This window comes from Otolemur garnettii, unplaced genomic scaffold, assembly GCF_000181295.1.
Source record: "Otolemur garnettii isolate 467f Iridium unplaced genomic scaffold, OtoGar3 scaffold00111, whole genome shotgun sequence".
In the NCBI taxonomy this organism is placed as follows: domain Eukaryota; kingdom Metazoa; phylum Chordata; class Mammalia; order Primates; family Galagidae; genus Otolemur; species Otolemur garnettii.
Genome location: NW_003852506.1, coordinates 1,976,286 through 2,002,134, shown reverse-complemented (window position 1 = coordinate 2,002,134; position 25,849 = coordinate 1,976,286). Strand labels below are relative to the sequence as shown.

The following is a 25,849-nucleotide window of genomic DNA, read 5'->3' as shown; positions in this document are numbered from 1 at the left end:
ATATATATATATTTTTTTTTTTTTTCCCCCTAAAGACAGAGTCTCACTTTGTTGCCCAGGCTAGAGTACTGTGGCATCATAGCTCACTACAATCTCAAATTCCTGGGCTCAAGTGATCCTCCTGCCTCAGCCTCCCAAGTAGTTGGGAGTATAGATAACTACCACTACTCCCATTACTCCCAGCTAATTTTTTCTTTTTAGTAGGACAGGCTTGTTTTTGCTCAGGCTGGTCTTGAACTCTTGAGATCCAGTCATTCTCCTGCCTTGGCCTCCCAGAATGCTAGGATTATAGGCATGAGCCACTGGCTCTTTTTTTTTTTTTTTTTTTAAAGACAAGGTCTTGCTTACATGGACTAGACTGCAAGCTGGAGGACAGTGGCTTACCCCAACCTCAAACTCCTGGGCTCAAGTGATCCTCCTGTCTCAGCCTCCCGAGTAGTTGGGATTGCAGGTGTAGACCATCATGCTGAGCTAATTTTTCTATTTTTGTAGAGACAGGGACTTTGGTGGTTGGGCTCCCCAAACCCCAGACAAAAGGGCTTCTGGAAGAAGCTTGTCCAAAGCTACTCAGTTCTCCGTAAAGTTACAAAATATTGTGCCATGATGTGTATGCTAGAAACTGGTGTCCGCCCCTTTTCTGGGAGGGAACCCAGGCAGACTCCCTTTGCAAATAGTGGTAATTGGGTGAGCTCTATGCCTTCTTTGATACCATCAGAAGAACTCAGTAACACTAGCTTTGGAAGACCTGCTAAGTGGTAGGTTTAGCTGTATGAAATTGCCAATTCTTACCTATAAACAGTGATTTCATATGGTTCCACCAAACATAATATGTAGTCACCTGCGCCTGATAGGTTAGGGAGTGAATAGCGTCTGTTGAATGAGTGGACCAAGTGGACAGCAGCATCTCAGTTCTCAACACACCGCATACCAGAGGGGAAGCCAAGATCTCTCCAGTTTCCTTTCCCGGTAGATGAAAGCTTCCCCAAAGCAACAATGTCCTTGGAAGGGGCTGCTTCCTGGAGTCTCTTGCTCATTTGCTGTCAGGAGGAGGTTGAAGACCAGGGATCTTCATTTGGGCCAAGTCCCCACTCCAGCGCGGGGTGGGGGAAGAGCACACTCAGGTAACGGGAGGGGGACGGGCCCAGCAAACCTCACTCTGTCCTGCTCCCTGGAACATTAAAAGTCATTTCTGAGACAGTATTTTTTTCTTTTAGCAAAATTATAAATTAATCCTATTCATTCTTTTTAATTTCAAAAATACCCATGATGATTTTTTTAAGATCTACGTTGAATGCCAGTGATCCCCAAAATGCAAGGAAAAAGAGCCCCTTCTTCACCGTGCCAGAGTTTGGATCTGGTAGGACAGGGGAACAAATACTAAGAGCAAAGATTACGAGCGCCTTATGAACTCAGCGTTCCTTTGGGCCCTTCTTTAAGGAAAACTCACACGTGAAAACCACACTTTCAGACTGCCGTGCTGCGCAGCTAGTGATTCCATTCCAGAGGCTTCCACAGCCTCTTAGGAAGAGTCTATTTAAATTGCAAGCTCTCTAGGCATTTTTAAATTACATGACCTAGCTCTGGAAAATTAAGGTTGTGTTTGTAAAAAATGAGCCTCAGCTTTAAGATTATATATGTATAGCATCCATGCAACTTGCTGTTAAGCATGCTACCTCCTAGAAGCTGCTGTATTAGGCGGGATTTTATTATTTTATGGTACCAACAGTGTGTGTGTGTGTGTCTGGCAGACACAGTGAGACCATGACTTAAATGCCTCTCTGTAGCTTGGTAACAGTAAGTTGAATGGTGAAGTCAGGGGACAGCCAGAAAGCAGATCGATACCATTCAATGGAAGACTCTGGCAGAGGCTGACAGCTGCTATTTCCACATCTGCTTGGCATATCCTTTCCAAATGATGTTGCAAGCCTCAAAAGAGGAAGCATCACTTCCTTGGACTCCACCTATCATATTTTTTAAAGTTGACCAATTCCTTCTCTTGTGGTTTCTCTCAACTCTGACCCAGGAACAGGGAAAGCACTTATGATCTGCCTGTTTTCATTAAGGAAGCTGTTTCACTGACGCCCCTGGTTTTCCCTCCTTCCTCTCTACTCCCGGTTTCCACACACTCATGCACCCTGGGTTGTATTCACGCCCCACCTACAAAGTGCCCGGACTGGGGGTGGGGTGCAGTGATGCTCCCCGCGGGTTAGTTATTCAATGATGGGCCGAGCCTTGCCCTTACAGCTGAGAATTCTTAGGGTCTAGGCAGTGGTACTCAAACTTTTTAAACAGGGGGCCAGTTCATGTCCCTCAGACCATTGGAGGGCCAGACCACGGGCCCCAAGACAAGTCGGCTGCTAAGCAGGACAGGCAGTGGCAGCAAAAACACCCGGCAGGCCAGATAAATGTCCTAGGCGGGCTGCATATGGCCCGCGGGCCGTAGTTTGAGGACGCCTGGTCTAGGGAGACAGTGATGTTCTCAGTCAGGTTTTGAACTCCCTGGCTCTAGTCCTCTTTCTAGATGTAACATTTGAAAAGAGCAGCCCTGTCTTTCTCAGAGCCTCAGGGCCTCTGCCTGCACAGAATGAGGGGGAATTCGTCCCCCTTCCCTCCTCCGGAGTTTGGAGCTGTTGGTAAGGATTCCAACACACTGGTGCACATTTTCAATGCACAAGCTCACTGCCAGCCTGCCTCAAACTTCAGTTCTCCCCCTGACTGTGGGCAGCTTTGCCAAAGGCACAGGCTTGCCCAAGATGCCCCTGCTCTGTGCCAGCGTAAGAACACATGCTGCTGGAGCTTCTCAATTTTCACTCCTGGCCTCCACTAGAAAAGCTTTGTGCCGTATGTGTGTGGTAATAACAGCTTCACTACGAGTTCAGTGTAATACTTTACTCCATTTCTCCTAGAATTTCGGGACATTTTGTTATCCTATGGGCCACCTGCCTATAGGAAGATGGTGTTTCCGAGGGAAAAATCAACACAACTATATCCTGGGCCCTTAAAGAGGCTAAGAGCAAGTCAGGATGGTAGTTCAGAGCCTAAGTTCAAATCCCAATCTTGCCATTTGCTAGTGGTGTGGGCTTCAGTTTCTTCATTTACACATAGAGAGAGAATGATGACACCTTGCAGAGGGTAAGAAATTAGCTTTGTGGCTATTGTTGTTATTGGAGAGAAAAGGCACTTGAGCCTGGCTTGTGAGCATCACAGGATCCATTCAAGTGGCTTCCTGCTTGCTTTCTTACATTAAACCAGGACAGCAGGTGGGCTGTGTGCATTTTAAGACTTAGTAGGAAACATGCTTTTATGGATTAGGGATTCAGAGAGGAAAAAATTGGACAACTTCCCTGAAAATCTCATTGCAAGGTTTGCCCCGTTCATCTGTGCATAACTCAGCCCCTTTTCCTCAGTCAGTAGGAGGCCCACCTGCGTAGAAGCCGCAGCTCTTAGACATCTTCCCCACGTACCTGCAATGTGCAGGGCCCCTCTCTAGACCTAGGACAGAGCCTACTCAGCAGCTGCCCGTGTTTCACACGGCTGAGGGTGGGGAGGCCAACAGGGAGAATGGAATGTGCAAGGCTTTTAAATGTCATGTCTGGACTGTGTTGGCAGGCCCATGCGGCGCTCCACAATAAACCTGTCACAAATGCATTGAGTCACTGGGTCCTTTATTTCTCATCACAGCATTCTGTGGCCTTGTGTTCTCCTGCCAGCAAAGAGTGGAACATTCGGCCCCCAGACCTGCCAGCCACTGGGTTTTTCTAAGCAATGATGCAGCTTCCAGAAGGGGCATGAGCTGCCGGGGGGTGCCGCTCAGAGTGCCGTCTGTGTGCACCCCAAGAGGCCTCTGTTTGTGAGGCCCCCAGCAGAGCCCAGGGCTGCAGTCTGCCCAGCAGAGGAGGCAGAGCCAGGAATGCCTCTTTCCTCTTTGGGGTGTTACCTTGGAACCCTGAGTCCCCAGGAGAAGGCCCCCTCGTGTCTGGATCCTCTGCAAGGGGCCCTCCACTGACCCGGTTTCCAGCAGGATGCCTCATCCCACCCGTCCTCCCTCCTGTCTTCCCGCCCCCCTGCTGGGTGGCCTGTGAGAGCAGGAGGGGCCCAGCCCACTGGCCTTCCCCCAGGGATCTGGGCCCAGCCTGGTGAGGGAGGGAAAGGAGCTGGCAGGAGCAGGGAAACAAGCCTCAGAGAAGTGAGCAGAATCTTTTCAGCAAGTGATGGATGAAAAGGGACAGAATGTGACTAAAGGCCAGGGCTGTAGCTGATAGGATGGCCCTGGGAAGGCACCTCCCAAGGAGTGACATAAGGGTGGGACCCTGACTACAGAGAAGGTGTTGGCCTGTGAAAACCTAGGGGGTCAAGCCTGCTAAGCCTGAGGGACAGCAGGTGCAAAGGCCCTGGGGCGAACAAGCTGCTTCCGTCTCTGTACCCATTCACCTACCCTCACCTCCTTCTAGCCTTCACCATGTAGTGGGCAGGGACCTATTTTAAAAATACAACTTTTTCTGCTTAAAGCCATCCAGGGTGCCTGGGTCCTTGTGGATAAAGACCCAACTATCCAACTTGGGACAGCCTTCCTAGCCCAACTGTCCCAGCCTTCTCGCCTTCCTATCGTCATGCATGCGTATTTGTGCTCAGTTTTAATCGCCTCCTCAGAGATGCTTTCCCTGACCCATGCATTCCGTTGGATTTGCAGAGCCCCAGGCTGGGCCCATCACGAGCTGCTCTCCACGATCCTGGCCCAGTATTCTCTCAGGTTCTTTCAGGCACCTTGGAGTCACTGTCATGACCCTTCCTAAAAGTCTAGGTTTTTGTTGCCCCAGTGGCCAACCATGACTCTGACCTCTAAAAATGAGGAAAACCATGCCCTTTGACCCCCAAACTACTGTATGGAAAGGTTCACATTCATTGTGGGACCCCTTCCCCAGAGGGAGTCAGAAGCCATGCCTGGTTGCCACTGGCCCCAAGCCAGGAAGAAGTGAGGGGTGTGCAGGCAGTGTAGACATGGAGCCTTCCCCAGCCCCTAAGATAATGTGACCCAACCTCCCCAAGCCCATGCACCTCCCAGGGCTCCTGTGTGCATGCTCGTCCAGTCCAGGGCGGTGTGTGGCTGCTTGGTTCGTGTTGCCCTCATCATTCAGCCCTGCCCTGCCTGTCCAGAGTCTTCTATCACCACATTCTCCTCACCACCGCCCCAAGATTCCTGCACCACGTTTAAGCCACTGGTGAGCCCCAGCTGGAGGAAAACACCTTTGCCCCACTTCCCCCGTCTCTCCTGCCCACTGGCCTCTACCTCTTCTGATTTCTCTGACACCTTCCCTGCTCCATGAACTTGCCATGACCCAGCTCTTTTCCTGAATTCCTTACCATATATTATGATGACTGGACAGAAAGACTGATACGTAAATGCATAGATACTTTTCCCCTCTCATTCAACTGTGGGGCTGGAGGCAGTGGCTTACACCTACAATCACAGCACTTTGGGAGGTTGAAGTGAGTGGATCCCTGGAGCTCAAGACCAGCCTCAGCAAGAGTGAGACCCTATCCCTACCAAAAAAAGAAAATTAGCCAGGCGTGATGGTAGTCCCAGCTACTTGGGAGACTGAGATAGGAGGATCGTTTGAACCCAGGAGTGTGAAGTTGCTTGCTGTGAGCTGGTGCCATAGTATTACTGGTGCCTGGGAAATAGACTGAGACTCTGTCTCTAAAATAATAATAATAATGATGAGACTGAGTTTGCTAAAGGCAAGGCCCCCATCAAGCTACTGCAGGAATAAGCAATGATGGCGCCCTACCTTGCAGCCCACCTACTGCAGGTGCCTGCCTCCCGGCTGATCGTAAACCAGAGGGCCAGGCCTCCCTCTCACACCTGCACCTCCCCCGTGGCACCTCGCTTCTGGAATTTGCTTAGGAAGTCTTCATGGCGGACAGTCCTGGGTGCTCTCCTGGTCACAGGCCTGCCCTCCTGCCCTGCTGGCAGGGCTTATCACACTGACCATGCTCCCACTGCATGTGGACTCATAAAGCCAGCATAAATAAAGCCGTATATAAAAATAAATTCTCATGAAAAGACACTAAAATAGAAAATGAGCTTCCTAATCATAAAAATTGTCCTTGGTCATTCTGATCCCCACCCTCGGTACTATCTGTGTTCACGTTTGGTTTTCTGTCTCCTCCACCAGAATGGAAGCTCCATGGAAGCAGGGCCTGGGTGATCTCTGCAGCTGGTGGGGCTGAACAGGACATGTCACGGGTGCACATTGCCTCTTGTGTTCTGATGGGGTCAGTTTTCTGGGTTAGGTGAGACCCCCAGGACCAGGCTATGTGTGTTTAGACTCTTCAGAAGAAAGTTCCTTTGGGTTAAGAAGTACACCTGCCCCTGGAACAGCCCAGAGCTTCCCATGGGCTGGAGCTATCCCAGGACTCATCAGCCAAAGGTCATTTTCAGAGAAGACTCAGCTGCCTTGACCCAGACTCCTACCAGCCCCTGACAACCTTGGGACCAAGAACAAACATATCCCCTGGGCCAGATCTTGCAAGAATCTACCTGGAGGGAAAAGGGTATGGACCACTCCTGGGCCACCCTTTGAAAAGCTGGTGGTTTCCTCATGGCTCTATTTCCTGAAACACCACCAGCAAAGGTCTCCTTCTGGATAGAGAAATCACCATAGAGCACTGTGCACTGCTGCTCCACCCATAAAAGTAGGGCCTTGAGTATTCATGACCTTTGAAGTTATAGCCCTAGATCTGGGGTCGTTGGGACAATGTGGCCTCACATGCAGCTGCAGGGGGTCTGCACACACCGAGTGTCAGACGTGGCTGGCCTCCCGAGGTGACATGCTATGGACACAGCCATCAAACCCCCTTGGACAATTGCTTGAGGGACCTGCCAAGGGCTGGATTCGGCGCAGCAGTTGTGGCACCTCTCACGCTACAAGTGCCTGGATAGATCTGGCTTCCAAATCCCTGTCCTTTTCTGTGCCAGGCATCTTGATTTCCAAGCTGTCTTTCCTCTGATCAAGTGGCTTTCTCTTGGCTATAGACTGGAACAACAGGGGAGCATTACAAATGATGGGCGCGTAGGTCCCAGCAGGGGCAAAGGGATTTTTAAATACTCCTTGGGTAAAGCCAGTGTGCAGTCCGTCTCCAGGGCTACAGTCCATACCCGTCATACACACAGCTGCCACCGTGATCTCCCAAAACACAGCCAAGACTTTCTGGGCTCTGCAGCCAGGACCTCCTTGACATGACTTCCCCTCTGTTAGGGCTGAGTCATGTCCCCCTAGCACTCGAATGTTGAAGCCCTTACCCCCAGTACATCAGAATGAGACTTTATTTGGAGATAAGTTCTTGAAAGCAGTAATGAAGTTCACACAGGGCCGTTAGGGTGGGTCCTAATCCAATCGGACTGGGGTCTTCATAAGAAGAGAAAACCTGGGCAACTGAGAGACAACAGAGATTTGCACGTATATGTGAGGACATAAGCGGGAAGATGCCCGCGCGCCAGCCCAGGAGAGAGCCCTTGGGAGGAACCAGCCCTGCTGACGCCTGAATCTTGGACTTGCTGTCTTTGAAACCGTGAGAAAATATAGTTGCTTAACCCGGTCTTTGGTACTTTGTTCTGGGAGCCCAGGCAGACATCTGTCACCAGCAGTCTGGCAGGACCAGGGGCATGGTGGTAAAGAGCGTGAACACCACCATTTATTAATTGACTTACCTTCTCTGTGCCTCAGTTTCCTCATCTGTTCAGTGTGGGAAAACACCAGTACCTACCGCATGGGACTCTGGTGAGGAGTCACTGAGTACCATTTGTGCAATGCCTGGAGTGGAGCTCTGAGCAACGTCCTATGTCCACACTCACGGTTCACCAAAAGCCTAGGTTGGCTTCCATCTCTCATACCTGCTCCCAGCGCCCCTGGTACCCACCCTGACTCCTGTTTGTTCCAACTCTTCCTTCCATTTGAAGCCCTCACCTCTACCCAGCCAGCCTGATACCTGCCTGATGAAATCCAGCTCAGACTCCTCCCCCTCTGCTCAACATTCCCAGATCCCTCCAGTCGAGACTCATCTTCTGATGCAAACATGCTTGCACCTCTGTGAGACCACCTCAGTCTGCCTTGGTACTCAAAGGACGACTTGTTTCCAGAGCTCTAAGGATGCTGAAAATACTTCAGAGGAGGGCACATTGAAAGCAAGAACTCGGGAAGAAGGAGTACCCAGGGCAGTGACATAAAGGGACCTGGAATAAGCTGGAGAATTAACACCATAAGGGCCACCATGCCGTGCCCGAATTCCAGCTGTGTAGCCGTATGTCCCTTGGCTCCCCCAACATGCACACTGCGCGGCAACCCACATACACTGCAATTCCCTTGGGGGAAAAAATGAAGCTTATATGGAAAACACCTTGGCATTTTAAGCTTCTGGGTTGCAACTGAGTGGAGGCTACCCCCAAGGGACCCATGGCTACAAGGGGCATGATGGGTCTCCAGGACAGGCTGGAGGGGATACCATGGGGTGGATCCCCTGACTTTCACCTCTCTGCCTACTGCCTTTCTCCAGACCCCCATATAAATTTCATCGTAGGGACTGCAACTGTGAGGCCTCAAGGACAGGTGACAGCTTGCAGTGATGCCCTTTATATTGTGCCTGTGATTTAGGAATGATCTAAGTCAGTCTGAGATGCTCAAGCCTTCAGCAGGTAGCAGGTCCCAAAGGGCAAGAGCTAGCCTGCCTTGCTCCCCGCTGAACCCCCGGGCCAAGTGCAGATGTGGCTCACCCCAGGAGCACCCAACTTCACTGCCTGGAGAGCGCTGGGGTTTCAGGCATTCTCTGCAGGGTGGAGCAACCCCATGTCTGGCCAGAGGGCTCTCTTCAAGTCACATCCACGTGGATTTCATCTGCTTTTCCTACACGTCAGGCAGCCCACGCATATGGCGCTGCCCCAGGTGTCAACGGCAGCATGTGAGATTAATCTTCCCCAGAGAAGAGAGTGCTGCACAGACTCACCTGGTGGGACAGACTAGGGAGGCGTGGGGAGGGAGCCCAATTAGCCTGTATCCTGCCAAGAGGATGTGGGCTGAATGTCCCCAGACACACTGGAATGTCCTTTCCCTTAAAGATGAAAAGGCATTGCGGGCTTCCACGCTGCCCTCGCTCCTGAGCCCTCTGCGTGCTGCCTCTGAACACTCATTCCAGCATCACCACCCCTGTCACCTGGCCCTTTCCTCTCCCACATAATCTCCCACAGCATCTGTTTACCTGGCACTTGGGTGAATGCTGCTGCCCACACCCTCCATATATGGCCTCAGCCTCCCAGCCCAGGTGGACACACAGACCCGGGAGGGCCCCTCGAAGAAGCCTTCCCAAAGCAGGAACCGAACCGCTTCTTGGCGGAGGTCCTGCCATCGCCATCAACACCGAACCCTCCCTGGCTGTCTCTAATGCTTGTTATGTTAATTTTAGTTTTCCTGTCGCGCCACCCTCAAGGTTGTAAGTTTCCCTGAGGACAAGGACTGTGTTGGCTTATTTGTGTCTCTTGGACGTCACAGAAGCTTAATAAATATTTATTGACCGACTTACTGTATATTTTGGCCCTCGTTCCTCGCAGCAGGAATGAGGCCTGTTTATTTGCTTTGCTCGCTGGGCAGCTTGCTGTGGGGCTGGCTCAGTTTTCCAAATGAAGCTCCTCACAGGGAAAGGTAGAACACTGAGAGGTGTGGAGGGGACCCCAAAGTGCTCTGTTGCCTTTGACATTTTACAAGAAACACATGTTCATGTATTACTTTTGTAATAAAACAAATGATTGACATTAATGCCATTCATATGACTATCAGTTGAGGGGGACAAGATGACCTCTTTGCGGTAAAGTTTTTCCCCATACTTTTTTCCAGTGCTTCCAACTCAAATCCTACTGTAGGGACTGTTTCATAAATGTGTCTGAGTATACAGAATTATAAGGGATGGCACATAGAGTGAGAATTTTATGTGGGCTGTAGTGGGGGATCATTTTTAGCTGCCTGGAGTCATTTGCAATATTATTTCAGCTGGGAGTGGATTTGAGCTCCCCTTCCTCACACTGAGATATTCATGGAAAATCATTTGCTGTGTTTTCTGGTCTCTTTTCTCACTGGGGAAAGAGGCCAGCAAGCTGTGTTTGTCCTGGTACCCAAAGGAGAAAGGGGCCATGTCCCTCCTCCCCTAAAGAAAAGTCTTTTATTTGAAATGTCGTTTCCATTTACCCTGACTTTAATAATGGAGGTTTTAAGCTCTCTTGTTTTTCTAAATATTAAATTGTCAAAGGAAGGATATTTCTGAGTTCAAAGTACCTATTTCAAGTCTTTAATGGCTCTCTTGGTCTGGTATCCACCAGAAAGCATTTTTAAAATGGCATCCCAGGGGACAGTTTAGTGGCTAAGAAGCCCATTCCAAGCCAACGCTGTTGGCGCATATGCAGCAGTGAATCTCCCCATAAAACCTTAGCTTTTCATTGTGCTCTGGAAAGGCCTTCAGGGCCATCCCCCTGTCTCCAGGCAGGCTGATTGGTGGACCAGACTCACCCAGCGCCACCGCTGGACCTCTCCACTCCATCAGCTCTGCAAGGTGGGGGGGAGGGTCCTGCAGGGTGTTTGGGCCTGAGGCCAGAGCTTCCCAGAACAGGAGGCCACTCAGCAGCCTTCTAACTTGTCCCAAACTGGCCCCAGGCTCCTGGGATTCTCAGAGCAATGGCCTAAATTTACCCTGAAGCCTCTGCTGTTGCTCTGGCTTAAAGCTTCTTCACAACTTGCACGGGGCAAAACTTGAAGACTCAGGAGAACTTCTGAAATCCAAAGGAAGCCAGTCATCCTTCCTCAGAAGCCTTTGCTCTAAGTGAGTCTTCTGGTTTCTCTGTTCACTGACACCTCCTGGCTGCAGAGCTCAATCTCGGTCTGGTGGTTAGTTTCAAGCAGTGTCAATGTTCTCAACAAGGGGGCTACTGTGCTGGCATTTGGGGTGGCCTCTTCTGTGTCCCGTGGGTCACAGCCTGCCAGATTCCAGCAGTCATCTCATCATGGGGAGAACCAACATTACACCCCCAGCCCTGGGTGAGGGCAGGGCAGGATCACCTGCAGCTGAGGACCGCTAAGCCATGAGGTCACAGGCTGTCCTCTAGAAGGCAGGTGTGTGCCCTGTTCTGTCCTAAATCCCTAGTGTAGTCAGTGCTACACTCCTGGTAGGACATCACGTGAATGAATGAGATCCATGATTGGCCTTCAAGAGGGCCTGTGGACCTGATAAAGTTGAGTGCCAAATGTGTGTGTTATACATGTGCATTTGCTGGGGCAAGAACCCACATTATTCATCAGAGTTGGGTGACATTCTTGAAGGGACATTTGGAAGGCTGGTCCAACCAGCATCCATGGCTAGCCTGAGTTTGTGTCACTGCAAACGTCACTGCTCAGTGTTTGTAGAGTGGCTTTCAGAACTACTGCTCTGTGCCAATATTCTAGTATCCCTGAAGGAGGGAATGTCCTGAGGACTCCAGAGGACGCTCTACTTCTATGACAGGATACACAAGTCCCATTAGGCAAGGGCTGCGTTTGGCCTGAGTCCTGGGCCCTTTGACTTATTCACAGGAGAGTGGGGTAAAAATAGGGCAGGAACAAAATATCTCCCCACCCCAACCAACTCAAGAGTGTTTCCTGGGTGACTTGCCTAATAAAAGTCAAAGAACTCGGTGACATCACTTTGCTTCCCGCAAACCTGAGCTCACACAGCCACTTGGCGGAAGCTGGCTGAACTGACTGATCAAGTCATGGGGGCTGGCTTCCTTCCTGAGAGTTCCTGTTGATGCAGCTGTTTTAATAAATGATAATCAACACCCTCAGGCAGGAAGAATGGCTGGGCCAAACCTGTAGCCCAGACACACCTGCAGACCTGTGCTGACCCAGGTCGTGCCCATCTTCTAGCTCATTGGTGCCAGAAGTGCTGGTCTGAGTGAGGTCTAGGATGGAAGGGTGTGGAGGGTTTTAATATAACAACAGCTCATTCCTGCTGCTTTCCCTCATTCTCCTGCCTGTCCTGAAACATTCCTGCTCAAGACAAGCTGCAGCATCCAGAAAGAGCAACTGGCCAGGAGAGGGGACAAAACCCAGGGCTGGGAGCACCCCAACCCTGGAGTTAATCTCTAGAGCAGTGAAGTATTTGCCAAGAAGTCTAAGATATCATTTGCCCCAAAGGGATCATTCTATTTGCAGAAGCTTCCAGCATGTTGGCTAGATCAGCCACAAGCCCAAGTGACTCCCTTGAGGGAAGGTGGAAACTCTGAGGAAGCCCTGGTAGCCCAGAGCAGGCTTCTCAAACTTCAGTAGACCTGAAAAGTCACCTGGGGAGCTTGTTAAATCTCAGCTTCTTAGCCCCCAACTCCAGGGCTGGTTCAGCAGGGGCAGGATAACTTCCCTTTCCAGCAAGCTCCCAGGTGATGGCAATGCTGCTGCTGGCCTGGGAACCCTGCTTTGAGAGTCACTGGTCTCAGGAAGGGGTGTCCGCACTGTGTTCTCCATTGTGCCTCCTTGTGGGGAGCATAGGGGCTGAGAAGAAGAGGGGAAGGGAACACTGGCCCACACTGCCACTTGCAGTCAGGGTACATCTTACAAGTATGGCTTCTGTAATTAAAAAAAGAATTCTGATAAAAAGTGGGTCCAGGTCTGCCTGTGGGCGCTCCAGAGAGCCAAGCCTCCTCACCCCTTGTTCCAGCATGACTGGGGAAGGGTAACCAATAGCAGACTCCAGGCAAGCCCTACCTTCCATGCAGGGGTCATCTCAGGGCAGCAGAGTGGCCCTTTCCCTTGGCAGCTCTGGCCTCTGTCGTGCTTTCCACCTGCCTATCCGCAACTGGAGGGGCTCCCTGCTGCCTGCTCTTGAACTGTCTGGATGCATCCTGCATCTGCCCAGTCCCCAGGACCACCAGGAGCCTCAGCAGTGACATCTCATCTTCCAAAAGCCCACCTCAGGACAGATGACCTATGGCCACTCAGAGCTTGCGTCCAACAGTGGTCACCAGTGCAGAGCACAGCCTTTGTAGTCAGTCTCAGGTTCATCTTTTGTCTTTACCACTGCCCAGCTGAGAGATCAGGGGTGAGTCAACCTCTCTAAGCCTCAGGCTCTTCATCTGCTAAGAGGGGATGATTCTAGTATATCACTAGTATATGTAGTATGTGGTTGACCACCTGGCATAGGGTGAGCCCTCAGGAAATGTTGGCCAATTGTTGCTAAGTCTTTTCTCAACATTATTTTAGTGTTTTTGATAAAGCAGGAGTGTTTGCTTGTATTTGTTTCACCAACTGGGTAGCTCAGGCAATAGGAATTTATTGTTACACAGTTCCAGAGTCTAGCAGTCCACAATCAAGATGCTGGCAGGGCTGAGCGCCTTCTGAGGACTCTAGGGGGAATTTGTTCTGACCTCTCTTCTGGCTTCTGGTGTGCTCTGACTGGGACACACATTACTCCAATCTTTGCCTGTCTTTGTATCCTCTTCTTGCAGGGACACTAATCCTATTCGATCAGGGCCCCACCCTAATTAAGTCTGAATTTATCTTAAGTTGGTTGCATCTGAAAAGACTCTACTTCCAAATTAAGGTCGCTTTCACAGCTCCTTTCAACATGTCTTTTTGAGGGGACACAATTCAACCTACAACCTTGCTGGATTGGTGTGAGGGCCCAGGGCCCAGCAGCTGTAAGGACCTTCAGTATCCAGACTTGTCCTGAACTGTCCCAAATGGTTGTGTTTTCCAGGGTGTTCAGACTTGCATCTCTTGGATATGTTGACCCCAACTGAGAGAAAGAGACAAGGGTACATCCACGAACTCATTGTCACGGAGGAGAACTATGTGAATGACCTACAGCTGGTCACAGAGGTAATGACAACTGGGGGTGGAGGGGAAGCAGGCCTCAGGGATTGGGAGCCCCTCTGCCCTGGAGGCTGTGCCCTGATTCTGACATGCAGGGAGCATCTGGATGGCAGATTACACAGGAGACTCTTATCCCAGAAAAGGTGGCTAAATTCTTATCTGTGGGCAACTCTGAGTCACACTCATGAGGGGGGACAGAGATTGCTCATGTCAAGGGGCAAATAAGTCCCTGAGGAGCCGATGGATGGAGATGTGTCAACTATGAACTGGAACTCTGGGCTGTAGTCAGAGAAAGTAGCAGCTCAGCCACCAACGACTGATGCCATGGTGCCATGGTGTCATGCCCATCCACTACCTACAGCTGAGGGGCACCCTACAACTGGAAAAGTGCTGTAATGGTCTGGTGTTCAGACTTGCACTACTACACTGGCTGTGAAACTATCTCCTCTGATAGTCTTAATATCCAGGGAAGACGTGGTGGGGCCCTCCAGTTTTGGAGGAGTAGGAATGGGTTGCTAAACCACGAGACTGCCACTGATACATAGGAAGTGTTGGCACAAATTATAGAAGGTGCCCTTTCTTAAGGCATTTGACTATTACTAAATATACAGCTTAGAATGTCAAGGCTGTATCACTCCTTAGATGTGGCACCTTGGTGCAGTACACAAAACAAACAGCTATATGTGGTTGCTCTGATATATGAGGTTGGACAATTAAGTTCATGAACTCATTCTAGAAAAAGTGCTACATCCCTCCTTACACTTGTTCTTAGCCAAAAGGCCGAGAAACAAAGCTACATACCTCATTGCTGAATATCACTACGCTCACCTTCAAGGTAGCTGTGTGCTGATGCCAATACCTTGTCCACTCTTCAGAGCAATTTTGGACCCCTTTTTCTGGAAGGGCCATCAGAGATGATATCCTGCAAGGTCTGGCAATTAAGTTCATGAACTCACCCTAGGAAAAGTGGCATATACATTCTTGCTGAATATCACTATGGTTACCAGATGGCCAAGGGGAGTCTTGAAAGTGACCATAATAATATTCAGCAATGAGGTATGTAGCACTTTTTTCTAGGACGAAGTGCGAACTTAATTGTCAGACCTCATATACCAGATTCAACTCATGTGGAATAGGACTATCAGGGGCCAGCTGTAGCCCAGCTGAGTTTATTTCAAAGATAGGCTGTCCCTATCCCTAAAGAAGCTTTAAAAGAGCTTCTTGCCTCCAACAGCAGATAACAGACCTTGCGGTCCAGGGACCCAACCCATGGGTGGTGCTGAGATCTGTGCTTCATTGTTGTCCAACCTTGCAGCTTGGGAGGGGCTCAGTGCTGAGTGCACACCCCCTTGTCGTGGGCCTGCCAGTGCTGGGTCTGTCCAGGCCAGCTGAGGAGGCTGCAGACGGGACCATAGAGTCAGTCACACGCTTGTTAGGGCCCAGGGCCTGGGCTGTCATCGTCAGGGTGTCCAAGGCTTGTCTGCACAACAAGAGTACAAGGGCTGCTCACACCCACATGAGTTTTCACGCCCCCACTCTTCGTGCTGGGCCTGTCCACTCCTGGTGGCCGCTGCCCAGCCCACCCACAGGACTTGCTTCCTACAGGCAGGGTGAAGACCTGTCCCCAGAGAATCCTGCCCACTTCCCTTCCTTGTGAAACCACGTGGACCCCAGCAGGGCACAGGAAGCCAGGTGTCCAGCTTCTGGGTCTCCCAGCCAAGCTGCGAACCCAAGTCCCCTGCTCTCAACAGGCTGATGCTGTGCGTGTGTGTGCGCACGGGCATGAAGCTAACTGTCTGCTTTCTCAACTGCTTCGTTTTCTGCATCTGTAGATCTTTCAGAAACCCCTGATGGAGTCTGAGCTGCTGACAGAGAAAGAGGTTGCTATGATTTTTGTCAACTGGAAGGAGCTGATTATGTGTAATATCAAACTGCTGAAGTAAGCCTCTCTCCTCTAACCCCCAGCCTGCCTGGCTGCCTGGCTGTCACCCACTAGCGCTTCTGCGTGGGTCGTCTGTGTGTCCCCATGTGTGCTTCTCCGTGTGTCCACCAGTCTTTCTTTGCTCATTGCCACTCACAAGCATCACACCTTATTGTGCCCTCATGCTTGCCAGAAACACCCCTGATTCTCTCACTCTGGAAAGCCAATTTCCGAGGCGGCCCAGTTCCTGCTTCTCCTATGGTCCCAGAATTGCCAGGGCGAGGCCCGTTCTGGCTTCTGCTCCTGGCCAGCTCCATCCCCGGGTGAGGAGCACCCCCTTGGCCTCCTTCCCTCAGACTTAGAATCCCAGGGAGAGATGTTGCTCTTTTGAGGCATCTTTGCTCCTGCAGATAGAAAAGTGTGGAACTCTGCCCCACCTACCGTCAGCGATTCCTTGGAATGATCTGTAGACACTGGCCTGGGGCCGTGTATATTTAGTCCAGTTTTAGTTCATAGAGGCAGCTGCAGCCAGGAGTCAGGAGACCTGGATCCCGACTCACCGCCCGTCCTCTCTGAGCCTCAGTTTCCCTATTGGTAAAACAAGGGGCTTAGATTGGGTCATTACAAGTGTCCCTCCCAATTCTAAAAAGAAACAAATCAAAAGTCAACATCTATATCCACCAGGCTGTCTTGATACTATCACTTGCTGGGACAACAGATATCGCCACGGCCTGCAAGGCCTATGAGACACCCATCTGGGGAGGAGGGACACCCTCTACCTGAACTGAGAGTGGGGTGCACCCTCCCAAAACTGCATCCCTTCCTGGTCTCTATGGTCACCAGCGAAAAGCCAGTATTTCCTAAACGTGGTCCCTGCGTTGTTCTCAGCAACTAATTTCAGGTCCCCACTTTCCTGGGTGTGTTCGGGTGTGAATGAGGACTGCAGAGAGGAGATGTAGAGAGGTGGGCATGAGTCATTTGCTCTGCAGAGAATGAGTAATCAAAGATGACCCCAGGTGCCCCTGAGGCGAAAGCTGAGGTTTCCATCGGACACTCAGACTGGCATCCGCTGTGGCGCTGGCTGTGTGGCTTAAGGCAGTTCTCATATGGTCCTGGGCCTCACCTGTAAAATGGGGCGGATAGTAGGGCTGTTACCAGATATTTTCAGACGACAGATGCCTGGTACACAGGGAGGCTGAGTTTGGGTTCTGGGGACCCCTGTGGGAGAAGCTGAGCACCCTTGCCTTGGAGAATGGCTGCCCTATCACCTGGGAGAAGGGGGTCATCTACCAGTATCAACCCTACAGTGCTGGACACAAAGATTTTCTGTTGAAAATACATGCGTAAGTTGAAACTCCTCTCCTTGGGAGGCCATCAGAGGGAGTTGGAGATGCGTCTCACATTGTTCCAGTGAGCCTTAGAGGGGCTCTCTCCCTCCCATCAGGGTTGGCCTGGGGGAAACTGTGGTGCTGGCATCCTCCCTAGCCTTTCTGTTGTCTTCCCAATTTAACCCTGTGAGGGGAGAAGCAGCCCCTTTCTAGGGCTCTGCTGGGGCCAGGCCCGCAGGCTTCTTCCTCCTGTCAGTACCGACTTGCTCCCTGGCCCTGGAGGTGAGAAATGAGAGCACCATTGCAGCTGGGGAAAGGGCGTTCAGGGAGGTCGAGTGACTTGCCCAAGTCCCACAGTAGGTGTCTACTTTGTGGAGGATGCCTGGGGGCCTGGAACTGTAGTTCCACCAAGTCCAGTTTCCGTGGAAAGAACATGGAACCAAGAATCTGATGTCCCAAGTTTTTACCTGGGTTCTGGCACCTTTTAATTTGTTTGGGGCAATTACCTTGGGCAGGGAACTCTCCTTTGCTTCAGGGAGATTGTAGTCAGGACACTGGGTCTGTCTACCACTCAGGGTCATTCTGAGGAGCAAAGTGATCAGAGGGGTAAATGGGAATGGGGGTGACCAGCCTCCTCCCATCACCGGGTCCCTGCCCTCTGTCCCTGTTTCTCTGATTGTCATACTAGCTAGTTTGGACTAACTGGCTAATGTGTTCATCTTCCAGGTAAATTCTTGTAATTTAATAGGAACTTGCCGGGGACTTAATTTCTTTTCTTTTTTTTTTTTTTTTTGCAGTTTTTGGCCAGGGCTGGGATTGAACCTGCCACCTCTGGCATATGGGGCTAGCGCCCTACTCCTTTGAGCCACAGACGCCGCCCCTCTTTTTCATTTTTTAACACTGTATTGTGAAAAATTTCAAGCACACAGAAAACTGGAAAGAATTATACAGTGAACACTCACATCATAAATTGGACAAGGAACATTTTCCTATATTTGCTTGGCCACATAGACATGACTTTTGCATGCAAAGCCAGAATCCTGATGATAGAGAGGTTTGAGGGCTGCTGGCAGCCTGGGATGGGGAGGTGTTTTGAGAAAAAGAGAATTGAACACAGCAATCCCTGGAATGCCACCAGTGAGCAGCCACGTAACTGCTACTCCTGATCCATGGATAAGGACACACCCCTGGTATTTAGGGGGGAGTATAGGTATTATCAAACAAATAAATGATAGGTAAAAGGAAAAGGAAAAGTGGCCAGCTGGGGCAAGGTGCGGTGATCCACATCTGTAATCCTAACATTCTGGAAGGCTGAGGTGGGAGGATCATTTGAGCTCAGGAGTTAGAGACCAGCCTGGGCAAGAGCAAGACTTCTGGCCCCACACCTCACTCCAAAACCTCCACCCTGCAGTCTCTATGAAAAGTAGAAAAATTAGCTGGGTATAGTGGTGCATGACTATATCACAGCTACTCACGAGGCTGAGGCAGGAGGATCCCTTGAGCTTAGGAGTTTCAGCCCATCCTGACCAAGAGTGAGACCTTATCTCTACTAAAAATAGAAAAACTAGTTGGACATCGTGGAGGGTGCCTGTAGTCCCAGCTACTTGGAAGGTTGAGGCAGGAGGTTTGCTTAAGCACAGGAGTTTGAGGTTGCTGTGAGCTATGATGACACCACTGCACTCTAGGCCCCACCAAAGTAATTGGTCACCTGGAACCCAGGGACTTCCTGTTAATGATGCCCACTGGGATTGGCTCTCCTGCTGTCCAAGGCTGAGAGCTGAGAATTGTGCCTTTCATAAGTGGGGTGGGGCAGAAAGACTAGAACCTTTTACGTCCAGAGCCCAGGTGCAGGCCACTTGGGGCAGCTGTCAGAGTGATAGCTGACGTGAGGTGATAGCCAACCCTAGTATCAGGAACTATTTTTTAAATCAAGATTCTTTCCTGTCCCTTTGTTGGAAAGAAAAAAAATGAAAAAGCTTATCCCCAGAAAAAATGTTTTTCTTAAATAGAAAGTATTTGACTCACCTTCCTTTTAATTTAAGAAGAATGGACACCATTTTATTTTGCTTATGAAGAAAACAAAAGAAAAATTAAAAAACCCACAACTAATAGGCTTGGCGTCCGTAGCTCAGTGAGTAGTGTGCTGGCCACATGCACCAGGGCTGGCAGGTTTGAGTGGGCCTGGTCCTGCTAAACAACAATGACAACTGCAACAACAACAACAAAAATAGCCAGGCTTCGTGGTGGGTGCCTATAGTCCCAGCTACTTGGGAGGCGGAGGCAAGAGAATCGCTTAAGCCCAAGAGTTTGAGGTTGCTGTGAGCTGAAATGCCACAGCACTTTACTGAGGGGAATATATTTCTTTTTCCTGTCTCAAAAAAAAAAAAAAAATAGGGTGGCGCCTGTGACTCAGTAGGTAGGGCCATGGCTCCTGAGGGTGGCAGGTTCAAACCTGGCCCCTGCCAAACTGCAACAAAAAAATAGCAGGGCATTGTGGCGGACACCTGTAGCTACTTGGGAGGCTGAGGCAAGAGAGTCACCTAAGCCCAGGAGTTGGAGGTTGCTGTGAGCTGTGATTCCACGGCACTCTACCAAGGGTGATAAAGTGAGACACTGTCTCTAAAATAAAATAAAATAAGTAAATAAATAAATAAAACCTAATATACCTTGGGTGTTAAAGACGAAATAGGGAGAAGAAAAAACAGAACTGTGGGCTGGGAAGAAGAGAAGAGGAAAGAAGAAAGCCTGGGCGGAGGAGAGGACGGTGGGGAGAGAAGCAGAGGCGGAGGTCTGGGGCCCGGAACAGCAGGCAGACACGCAAGGGCGTGATGGCTAGGGGAGGGCAGCTGCTTCTGGGAAGATGGGCAGGGGCTCAGAGCAGCCACAGTAGGGAGGTGTGGTGGGGCCCCTGATCTGTGGTCCTAACTGCAGGCTCTGGATTCAGCCCAAGGTTCAAGGGCTGCCTCTGTCACCTGTTAGCTATGGGACTTTTGTCGAGTCACTCAATCTGTGTGACTCAGTTTCCCCAATGGGAAATGGAGTAATAAGTTTGTGTATGGTATGTGCGTATACCTATATGTATGTGTGTATGTATATATGACAGCACACGTAAGAAGCATTAGTAAGTGCGAGGTGCATAAGTGTGCACTTGGTCTTCAGACTTCAAAAGAAAGGGACCCTCGCGCATTCAGCAAACACTGAGCCCTCTTTGAACCATTCTTTTAGCTGATTATCCTTTGCAGTTCAAGGTCTCTAATCTGTAAACCTTTCTATAAGATTGCAAATCAGCTCAGCAAAAGGCCAGTACTACCAGGGATGTGGGTCTGGTAATACCTTGAGGTCTCTAAAAGTCTTGCCCTTGCAAGTTAGAATATCATGGAAGGAGACCTATCATGGAAGGGTTCATGGAACTGAACCCAATAGGCCTGTCGTCAATCAGGCCCTGGTTTGGGGGTAACTCCAGGCTACAAATGTGGGCCTCCAGAACCCAGTCCTGACTGAGCTTCCTCCAGGCAAGGACTGCACAGACCTTTCTTCTTTCCCTTTTTTCCTGTCTTCCCTCATCATTTAAAAAAAGGGAGCAGGGAAAAGGATGAAAGTACTTTTATTCCCTTGCAAAAAAACTGTTCCTCCTGGGAAAACGATGCTATAATAGGATTTCTTCCTGCTTCCATCCGTGGCAAGTTTGTAACATGGATATTCGGGGCTCTTGTATCTCCACATTGTTGGTGATATGACCTTTGATCAAATTTCTAGGTGTTATAGGATATTCCACACCAACCTCTCATGGGGAAGAGGCTTTGGGCCACCCTGAGGACACCCGGCTGGCTGCCCCTTCTCACACCCCAGGCAGCCGGAGCTGACCTTCCCCAGGAGGGCATGCACTAGTGGTGGGATCACTGATTGCTCAGGCCACATAGTTGATGGTCCCGAGGCTTCTTTTCTTGACTTGCTGAGTCCAAGGAATTTTTCTTTAGCCCAAAATGTGAGAGAAAGAAGAAAATAATCTGAAGTTTTTAAAGCCTAATGCTAATACCAGGGAGCCTCTTTGGAATAATACAGTCCAATTCCTACCCAAGGGCTTCTCTACCAGGACCATGAAAGCAGCCATAGGAATTCCTCGGAACATCTTCCCAGCCTTAGGTTATCATAAATTCATACACCAAACTGTTCTGTTCTGTCCCTCCACCCACCCACCTGTGTAAACTAGGGTAGGTGAACGCACTCCTGGCCCCATACACTGTGGTCCCGCCCATGTAGTACACAGCTCAGAGCCGAGCCTTTCTTCCAGATCTTGGCTGTTAGTAGCTCGCACCTTAGAGTTGGAAGAACGCAGGCACAGTCCTGGCCGCCATGGCCCTGAGGGCTCACACTGCAGGTGGACCCCAGAACAAACACGTCTTATTCCCAACAGACGCCTCTTCCTGGCTTCTAGGATATGAATTATTTGGGTGCATCGGCCCATTGTCTCAGTGACAGACTTCTCTTTTCAGAACCCCTCTTAGTCTAGTCACCTTCAAATTAGCCACAGGCAATGCAGGGGTGATAGTTCACACTCACATACAACCGGCTTCTGGTGAACATAACAGGATTGCTGTTCGGTGGCCATTGCTCTTAATCATGTTCTGCTGAGCCTGCGGTTCAGCTTCCTTATCCTCCAGAGGTGAAAGCAACTTCCCCTGGGTGGTGGTGTCCCCGGAAATAGGCCCAGTCCTTGAGCAACACCAGATAATCTATGAAGTGAGACATCAACACAGAGATCCTGTCCAAGGTACTAAGGAAAGGATTCCATATTTCTCCACAAGAATAAACAAATTGTAAACAGCTACCATGCTAAAGAGAAGTGGCCTGGTGCCCCCTCTCTGAGGCCCTGGGCTTGCTTCCTTCTCCTCCTCGTCTTCCTGGATAGATCCTCGAGTGGCCCTGGGGTCTGTGCCCTCACACGTGTTCTGTTTCTGTACAACCCACAAGTGTGCAGTGGCGCTGTCAGACAGCGTGAAAGCAGGGGCTCACCTCCCGTTGTTTCCGTGCAGAGCACTGCGAGTGCGCAAGAAGATGTCGGGGGAGAAGATGCCAGTGAAGATGATCGGGGACATCCTGAGCGCTCAGCTGCCACACATGCAGCCCTACATCCGCTTCTGCAGCTGCCAGCTCAACGGGGCTGCCCTGATCCAGCAGAAGACGGACGAGGCCCCCGACTTTAAGGAGTTTGTCAAAGTAAGGAGCCGGGGCTGCGTGGAGGCCCTGCTCCCCAGAGTGACGACTTTGGGCAGCTGGGGGTATGAGGGGCTCATGCACAACTCTGCAAGTGCATCCCCCATGGAGGCCAGCAGGGCCCTAGGCTGTGGCACAACCACAGGACTGGCAGATGTAGCCACATGGTATCCAGCTCTGGGGCAGGTTGCAGAGGAGTGGGCTTAGGGAGGAGGAGCTGGCCCAGGCCTGGAAGCTTTGAAGTGTCTTCAAGGATCTGTTTTCCAGGAGTTAGTGGTGTCATCTGGATACACATGTAAATCTCAGGTTTCCTCTCCGGTTTAATCTCAGCATTCCCCAGTGCTCTGAGGGTCTTTGCCCTCTGCCTCCACAAGGAGTGACCGGGAGTCTCAGTGGCTCCTTTTTCTCATCTCCCATTGTTTCTGCATTATGGGTTCAGCTCTAGGCAGCCCATGGGGGTCAGTGTGGGATGCCAGGACCTCTGCCCCCAGGGGATCTTTGGGGAGACCTCAGGCCCTGGGACTTGGCCTGGGCCAGGGTGAGTCCATGCTTGCCATGCTGGGCTATTCAAATAGCCATCACCTCTCCTGAAGGAAATAAATAGGAAAAGAATAAAATAGCTCCTAGTAAGCAAGTACATTTTGATGAATAAACCAGCATTTCTTGGACCACATATGTGTTTTAGGGGCAGGCTGTCCTCACCTCCCCCAGAGTCATGCAGTCAAGGTGAGGTCAAGGTGAAGTGTAAGCATGGTCTCTTCTTGGTCATAGCCTCACGTAAACTTCAAATGCTCAGATTTGCTGGTCAAGGAGTGTGGCACTGAGGTTAGTCTAAGGTGAGAAAGATCGCTAAGGAGGCCTGACAGTGGATTGAGACAAGACAGTGGATAGTGGGCTTCTGGGGCCATGGGCCACCTGGGGTTCTGCTGAGGGCTGGGCTCCTGCTGGGCCCTGGCAGGAAGTGCATCCTTGGATGCACTTGAACTTCAGGGAAGTGCTGACACCAGCCCTGGGTGAGACCTCATTGTCCCTCCCCACCCCTCTCCTCCTCACCTCTGTCTGCCTCAGCTGGGCGGGGGTGGCTAGCCTTTGCCTGGAATGATGATGTCCATAGCTGAGGCAGGTCCCAGCACAGACTGTTTTCAGCTCTCAGGGCTCTGGGTTGAGGCAGCTGCCCATTTATAGGCATTAAACTGGACCAGAGCCTTCAAGAGCTGAGTCACCAGAGAATGCTTGTGACTTGTAGACAGGACTCACCTTTTTGGGTCAGGACCATTGTCCTCCAGAAGGTTGGCAGAATAGGCAAAAGTAGTGGGAGGAAAAGAGCGAGGGAGCCAGGGGTGGGCACAAAGCCCACCACTTGTGTCTCCACCCTGCCCGGGACTCCCAGAGCTAACAGTGAGGTTCAGCCCTTCCAGCATCTCTGGGACTTAAGGGGAATTTTTCTTCTGACTGTATGGTCTTGTGACTCTTCTTGTGCCCAAGAATGTTATAAAGTTCTTGCAGACATTAGAAGAAATATTCTCTGCAAAGCCATAATTTCATCTCTCTGAGAGAGGAAACTCAAGTCCCCCCGGCTCCCAGCCTGCATCTGGATACTGTCTCATTCCAGACGGGGTAACTAGGCAGGCTCTTCCAACCCCAGGTCTCTCAGCTGTCACCCAGATAAATGAGATAAACGAGATTAGTGTTGATGTCACTGACTTTGGATTTTGCAGATTTCTTAAGTACACTTTTAAAAAAATCTCTTATTTCAGAGATTGGCAATGGACCTGCGCTGTAAAGGGATGCCACTCTCTAGCTTTATACTCAAGCCTATGCAACGGGTAACAAGATACCCACTGATCATTAAAAATGTAAGTACCTGCCTTGCCTTTTCAAGCAGTGGAATGCTTCCCTGGCGTCAGAGGGCCGGGGTCACAGGCACATCCTCCGGCCAGCACACCTGGTGGCTGCTGTGTAGAAAACATATGCCAACAGGATGTGGGGGTGTCTGGTTGGTAACTTGGAAAGAAAAATGGCTTTATTGTGGAGAGAGCTAATAACACATACCCTTCAGTTGTGCAACCCAAGTGGCTTCTACCTTAGAGGTCAGAAGAGTTTAGTTCTTGATTCTTTTTTTAAAGACAGGCACAGTGCCTCCATGCCTTGATTCTCGTGCTCAGCTTCAGAAGACCATCATGAGATACTCTATGTTGATATTAGGTGATTGTTTTTGTCTCGTCTCTTAGAGAAAGCCAATACCAAAAAAAAAAAAAAGAACAACATTACAGTTTCAATATCCCTTTCTATAAAACAAGCGAATAGACTTAATATGTCCTCTGAACTTATGATTATATTTGTAAAACCATAGGGAGTTTGGTTCTGGAAAGAGGCTTTAGATCTGTCTGGTTCCTTTTAATGGAGAACGGTATTTAGAAACCCAGATCTGGGCACTGGTGTGCTGATTGCTACTGGGTGTTTCTGTCTTTTGGGCTTCTCAGCAGCAGAGCTAGAAAATATATACATGTTTATTCCTGCACATATATTTACATAAGCACATGTATACACACATATGTTTATATCAATTTTTAGATAAGTCTATGTATGTTAAAACCCATGAATTCCTGCTGATGCCTGCTACTCTAACCCAATACTGCAGAATTTACTCCAGCCTCCCCCTTTTTGTATTTGTAGCTTCCTACTCCTTGAAGAGCCTGGTTTTCATTATCTTCAATGTGTTTACTTATTTGCTCAATTTCCTTACATGTGACAAATCTCCCTCCCACATCAGCCATCTCCTCAGTCCAGCCCAAGCCTGACCCCACAAAATACATGAGGGACAATTTGGCTAAGTTAAATAATTAAGTTTTGAAAGAAGTTTTCAACCTTCTGTTTTCTCCCCTCCAGTCCCACTATTACTATTTAATTAGCTCAATACTTACTTTACTTCAATACTTTGTTTAATTGCAAACTGAAGTTGGAAACAAGCTTTTAAAATAGGCGTCCTAGATCTAGCTCGTGGGGAGAAAAACAAGAACAAGAAAAAGACTGAGAGACATAAATATTAAAAAGGAAAAAAAAACTTCCATTATTTGTGGAAACATAATTGCTACTCTCCAGAGAACACAGGAGAATGAACTGAAAGCTAGCCAAGCTGAGAAGAGGATGAGAAGGTGGCCAGTTATAAGACATACACGAAGAACTGTGAAAGTACTAAGACTTATTTTTTTTTTTTTTTTTTTGAGACAGAGTCTTACTTTGAGGCCCTTGGTAGAGTACCTCACAGCTCACAGCAACCTCAAGCTCCAGGGCTCAAGTGATTCTCTTACCTCAGCCTCCCAAGTAGCTGGGACTACCGGATCCTGCCACAACACCAGCTATTTTTAGAGACAGGATCTTGCTCTAGCTCAGGTTGATCTCAAACTCCTGATATCAAGCAATCCACCCACTTTGGCTTTCCAGAGTGCTAGGATTACAGGAGTGAGCCATTGCACCTGGACAAGACTGAATTTTTTTTTTTTTTT

At 49.9% G+C, this 25,849-nt stretch overlaps 1 protein-coding gene across 1 annotated transcript in view; it reads left to right on the top strand.

Annotated features, from left to right (window-relative positions):
- ITSN1 (intersectin 1) overlaps positions 1 to 25,849 on the top strand; it is a 228,435-nt gene that overhangs the window by 186,862 nt on the left and 15,724 nt on the right. Inside the window, exons 29-32 of the mRNA XM_023517462.1 lie at positions 13,765 to 13,886; positions 15,713 to 15,819; positions 22,163 to 22,346; positions 24,101 to 24,199. Of these exons, the coding sequence (XP_023373230.1) occupies positions 13,765 to 13,886; positions 15,713 to 15,819; positions 22,163 to 22,346; positions 24,101 to 24,199 (512 nt within the window). The remainder of the gene's footprint in view (positions 1 to 13,764; positions 13,887 to 15,712; positions 15,820 to 22,162; positions 22,347 to 24,100; positions 24,200 to 25,849) is intronic.